The sequence below is a fragment of the Micromys minutus genome, assembly GCF_963924665.1.
Source record: "Micromys minutus genome assembly, chromosome: 1".
In the NCBI taxonomy this organism is placed as follows: Eukaryota; Metazoa; Chordata; class Mammalia; order Rodentia; family Muridae; genus Micromys; species Micromys minutus.
In genome coordinates this window covers 218,863,613-218,869,612 of record NC_137969.1, presented here as the reverse complement: position 1 = coordinate 218,869,612, position 6,000 = coordinate 218,863,613, and the positions used below count along the sequence as shown (strand labels likewise).

The following is a 6,000-nucleotide window of genomic DNA, read 5'->3' as shown; positions in this document are numbered from 1 at the left end:
CACAGGGCAGGCAGCCATTGTCATCCCGACTTCACTGACAAGAACACAAAACTGGGAAACAACTCCCTCTGCTTATGAACACTGAGTGAGTATGGGCTCACCCCATATGTCTGTTCCCCACTAAGCATGCCCTCTTAACTCGGGGGCCTTTTGCCTCACACAGCAGAGAGAAGTGGCTATTCGATGTGTGGGCAGGAGCCCGCCCATAGGGCAATAATGGAAGCAGAAATACGTGGGTAAGGTGGCTGACTTTTCTGAGCCTCAAAGGAAACTCCAGAATAAACACAATGATTTTAAGTCATTTTGATTGGAAAACTGCTCTGAAAACCAAGTTGGGGGAGGCAGAGGAGATAGGAAATGAGAAAGACAGCTGACCAGGAGTAGGAACAGGACAAAAATAGGACGAAACCCAGGGGCACCCTCAGCTTTGGTTTGAAGACAACAGAGTTCTGTTCATAGCTGTGCTCTGGTTTGTACCAGTAAACCTGCTACCCTGCCCAGAGGAACCTGTGACCACAGGGCTCATTTCCAGAAGAACCTATGATGAGTAGACTCATTTCCTGCACAAATGTCTGAGGCTGAATCACACTCTTATCTTCAGATGATATAAAAGGAGGAATATATAACCCAGTGTGCCCATAAAGCCAGGGCATCACAGCCGCTGGTTGCTGTAGGTCAACATTACCAGATGAAGCAATCCAGATAGCCAAGACAAAGAAAGGGGAAAGGTCTTGGGCAGTTGGCTTGGGACGTGGTGAAGAACAAATGTGTAACTGGAATACTGAAGGCACTGCACACCCAATGAAAAGCCACATGTGGCAGACAGTGTTTCAATCCCTACTCTTCTCCTTGCAGGAAAGTCACACTGGATTTGTGGCTATAATTGTGCAGCTGATGCCACCGGCTGCCTGCTGGCTGTACACACCTACCTGCTTCCCACTGCAGCTGTGGCTTTTGCCCCAGCCCATTCAGTGAGAAGGAGGCTGGGAGTTACCAAAAGACAGACCTCCAGGAGGAGGAAACGATTGAAAACTAAAGCTCAGAGGTGAGCCCCAGGAGTTTGAGTGGAGTTTATGGGACCCAATGTGACCCAGACTATTTTCTCTTTCTCCCCTTTTCTGAAAGATGAGGAAACTGAAGTCACTATTGCGTCACCTGGGCCTGCCCCAGTTCCCTGAATCAGGGGTGAGAAGCACCGCCTTTGATTGCAGATTGAGCCATCTCTCCAGGCAGATCTATAGTTCTTCACAGGGGTGAGGATGACGGGGTAAGGATGACTAAGGCCTTCCTGCAGACTGGCAGCTTATTTCCTGCTCCTGTGAACCCCGGACTACACCCTTTTAACTGCTCTCAGAACCCCACAAAGGTAGGGAAATAGAATTCATTAGGGCTAAAAGCAAAGACTCTGGAAATAAAATACTTGGTTCCTATCTCAGCCCTAATGCTTTTATTGTGTAACTTTGGACAAACTATTAAAAAAATGCTTCAGTTTCTCCATCTCTACAACGAACATTGGAGAACTTGATTCATAGGAGCATTGAATAAATAAATGTGCTTAAAATTTGTACAACTGATTTTTACATAAAACAAGCATAAAGACCAAGAAGCCCCACGTCAGAAAGGATTTCCCCCTTTCCCAGCAGACTCTGGGATTAGAATGTGTAGCTTCAGACTTTATACCTAGGTCTGCCCCTTATCCAGGTCAAGACTTTTGGAAACAAATAACTTCAAGTTCTCGGAGCATTTCTGATCTCTGCTGTAGCATTTACTCCAGCTTGCCACACAGACATGGCATGAAGAGCTCCTGAAATGTGCTTAAAAGACCTGCAGGAAGGCTTATAGCTTTTCTATTAACTTAAAGGTGTATTTTTCAACTTTGAACACCCCCAAAGAACTGATGCTGGAGACTGCTACTGCTCAGCTGTCTTCTAATTCCCCTGGGCTGTCTGCATCTTTAGGGATGCCACGATCTGGCCAATCAAATGGCAAGAGAGGTTGCACGTGTTCCTCCGAGGACATGATTAAGAAGCAAACAAGTACCTCCTCTGGCTCTCTTCTTGCTCCATGCACCTTAGGAGTTCTACTTTATAGATGGCACAATTATCAATTATCAATTATCACACAGAAGGCCACAGATATGCACTGTATGTGAAAGATCAATGAATGTTTTGAAGATCTGTTAAGGACCGGCCTGCTACAGCAATACCCAGAAGTCACTGCTCCGATTCAGGGTAAAAGTATGGATCAATGAGGCTGACCACACCCTCCTCAGGGATACAAAGACTTATGCCAACCCTCCTCCTCTCAGGAGTCTGCCTGCAGTTCTGAGTTCTAATAACTGTGAAAAAAGTGTTTCAGTGTGATTAGAAATCTATCCCCTGAGTTGGGCAAGAGAACAAATCATTCTTTTCACAAAAATCTCCTTTTGCTACAAAATGCCTTTATTTCCAGCCAGATAAAATTTTTCAACTGTATATATGGTTACACATGAAAAGGTACACCTTTGTCGTCGGCCTTGTTTAGAAGACCCGTTGTTAATTATTAATGTGTGTATTAAACAACCTTCTTTGTCTCTGGAAACATAAATAGACTGCCAGTGGATCAGCCACACACGTGTTCTCGGATGGGAATGGCGTGGTGTTCTTCACCAAGGAGTCAGCCTGGGATGAAGAATGTGGAGGTGACTCGATTCCACCGGTCAGCAGGTGGCATGCAACGGAAGCCTGCCTGCTGGCTGCACTGCTGTGGTGGTGGCCCTTCTATGAATAGGAGACAAAGAAGGCAGCCCTAGGCCATGTGGAGAGGTCTTTCACAGAATGCAAACGCCACTGGGTGGACCCCAGAGTAAGAGCATCATGGAGGTGACTGTACTGTGTACACTACTCAAGATTATGGCACCTTTTCATTTGACACTCAATAAATATCTAGTTACTGAAAGAAAGAGGAAGAGAGCGGACACTGTCATGGCGTCCAACCTCTGTTCTCAACACTGGGTTTAGGTTGGGAGCTTGAAGGATGCCCACTGTCATCCCTCGAAGCCAGTCAGTCTACTAACAATGCCATTCGTTTCCCTAGAGAGACCTGTAACTTCTTCATCAGCATTTAATCTTTTGCAGACTGCAGTGTTGGCTTAAAGAAGAGTGTAGAGTGCTCTACAGAAAGTCTAGATTTGTCTCTTGAAGTTTAAAAAAAAAAGAAGGCCGTTTGGCTCATAATCTCTAGGACCTCCTGTATTATTCCCAGCATCTCTTCTTTTGGCTTCTGACCTTGACTCCAAGCCTGAATGAGCTGTGGAGACTCGTGGGTTGAGCAGTGCACATCTTTGTAACATTTCATCTCAGTGCCGACGACTGAAATGTACCATGGCTCCCCAGGATTGAGGGGGGCATGAATCTCCTGAGGCTCTGCCCTTCACAGAGTTGTGAACATCTGCTCCGTAAAGGTGGAGGTGCTGTTCTAAGGCCGGTCCTAGGGAATTCCCATAGAAGAAATTTCTGGAAAAAAGAAATCCACCTTCCCCTTTGATTCTCGCTCCCCATAAGGCTATGGTTGCAATTCCGGTGACACATAGGAAAAGTTTCTAAACTCATCCTGGTTAATCATAGGAAGATGTCCCTCATCAATCGGAGTTAAAACTGGCTCTTCTTTTATGAAGTCTGGGTCAAAATTGCTGACATCTTCTCGGGATTTCTGTTAAAGAAAAATGGAAACTGTGGTCAACTTGCATGTACTTGGGGCTTTGGACTCTGGCATGGGACTCAGCCCAGTCTCAAGAGTTCAGAGATCTGCCCTGTAGCCTTGGTCAGTAGCAGCATCTCTGATTCTGATCCCGGCGATTAAGCGATACTTCCTGGCCACTCCACCACGTGTATTATTATGGCCTTTGCCAACTGCCAAGTCACTCATCCCGTGCCCTGCCCTCTAGTCACTGTGTCCTGGAAGTGGGACAGCCTTGGACTGTGAGGCTAAAGAATTAATGTGGCCACCCAGACTTACTTATTACTCACTTGCCCATTAGCCTCCATTTCACTGAGCTGCGGTTTCCCAGCAGGCCTTGCTGAGGGGCAAGCCCACTCACATCTGGCCAGAGGTCGAGTAAACTCATGCTCAGCTCACTTAGTGTTTGCACACATTCTGCACATGTGAGAAGAGGTTCCTGAGTCATTTTCCGGTGTCGTGGGGCTTAGAGCTAAAGTACATAACCTGTTACTGGTCAGAAGCAATGCACCCCACTGGGCTGGAGCTGGTGGGATTCCCTCTGGCTGCAGGACATCCAAGGTCTTACAGGCTGCCAAAGACTAGGCTCCCTCTGTTCGAAAGAGCTGTGTAAACAAAGTCTTTACAAACATACTAAAGAGTTCCTCTGATCTACTTTTAGCCTGCCTTCTTTGTCCTTCTGCTCTGGATCCATTGATGCTCAAAGTCTGTGAGCCGGGCCACTCTCAGGCTTGGTGGCTTAGATTGCTACCGTTGCTGTCCTCTGCACTTCTCCAAAGGGCCTGAGTCCTCTGTCACCGTAGCTATGCCAAGATGTGTAGGACAAAAAGCCAGGCTCAGTGAAGGAGCACCTGGCATCTTCTCTACTATCTTAGGGTGTGGGAGAGGCACAAATGGTGCCCCCAAGAATATGGGAAAACTGAGAGGGATAATGACATCATTTATTAGAATCTTCTAGGGAAACTTAAAGCAGATTAGGTGTATTAGATGCTGGGGTATTTTTATTATTCAGTTTCAGGGAGGGCAGAGCTAGCACAAGTGAGAGGGAAAAAACTTTGTGATAAATAGTCAACACATGGAGAGACACTGTCTCGGGTCCAACCTGCCCAGTCTCACTCTGCAGCAGGGGCTGGCCAACCTTCACTCGGACATTGCATAGGAGATACCAGCTTTCCTATGGACTTTGGTCATCTGGAGAAAGGGGAGAGTCTGTTACAGTAATCGTGTTCCACTTACGATTCTGGGTCGGAACGGTGGTTCTAGCTGGCGATGGTTCAGCTGGACCCAGTCGATCTCCTTAAAGAAAGGATGTCTCAAGATCTCCTTCTCGCCTCCCTGAGTCAGGCTGCCCAAGCGCATGGTGGGGTTCTTGGTCATAAACTGTGAGAGTGGAGGAGAGAGAGAGACCATTATTCATCCATCCATCTATCCATCCATTCTTTCTCTCTCTCTCATTCATTCATTCATTCATTCATTCATATACAGCTGTCTCCCAGGACAGCAGGCACCAGCCCTGGCAAAGACCCTTCTGGGAGGTTTTTTGGCTGATCTTGCTTCACACGCTGGATTTTCCATCCTGGGCAGTGTGAATCATGCCTTAACACAGACTGACTGGGTGGATTTTTGGCCTTCCTCACTGCCATTTCAGGAACGGCCACTAAAGGAGGCTGAAGGGTCCAATTTTCTTTTCTGTAAATTGATATTTTTCTTTCCTCTCCAGAGAAAGGAACTGGTGTGCCTTTCCCCAGCACGGCAGCTGTGGACAGCAAGCAGACTGACTAGGGGCTGCTTTGGGGAACAGCTGCACCATTGTTCCAGCTGCGCAGCTGGCCAGGGTTCCTGCGTGCTCCTAAGACCACAGACAAGAGAGAGTCGTTGTCCAGAGCTCTATAAAATGTCAGCAGGGTGAAAAACTCTAGAAACTTTGGTGTCCTGTTCCAGGAAAAATGAAAGTTGGTTGCTTGTCTTTCTATGGCTACAATATTAGAGTTCATGATGAACCTTTTCTGCCTTCAAGATGCCCTTCTTCCATTTTGGAACCGGCTCCTGGGGTGAGAATGTGTGTCCACACAGACCAGAGCTAAAACAAAATGCTGACATTCAAGTGCTGTTCGTACACAAATATTCCATCTTCATATAAATCGGAAGACATTCTTTGTGCTCAGCTCCTAGGCATTTCGGGCTAACTCCCCTTATTACAAGCAGTCTCAATGTTTTAATTATTTACTAATGGAGGACCCAGGATATTTCACTTTTCAGAGCCAGAATATCATTTTAATTTCA

At 46.6% G+C, this 6,000-nt stretch overlaps 1 protein-coding gene across 1 annotated transcript in view; it reads right to left on the bottom strand.

Annotated features, from left to right (window-relative positions):
* Nucleotides 1-2,807: 2,807 nt before the first annotated feature.
* PRKCH (protein kinase C eta) overlaps nt 2,808-6,000 on the bottom strand; it is a 193,085-nt gene continuing 189,892 nt past the window's right edge. The window contains exons 13-14 of the mRNA XM_080927265.1: nt 4,954-5,097; nt 2,808-3,690 (exon numbers count right to left, since the gene is read on the bottom strand). Coding sequence (XP_080783391.1) covers nt 3,544-3,690; nt 4,954-5,097 — 291 coding nt within the window. The 3' untranslated portion in view covers nt 2,808-3,543. The remainder of the gene's footprint in view (nt 3,691-4,953; nt 5,098-6,000) is intronic.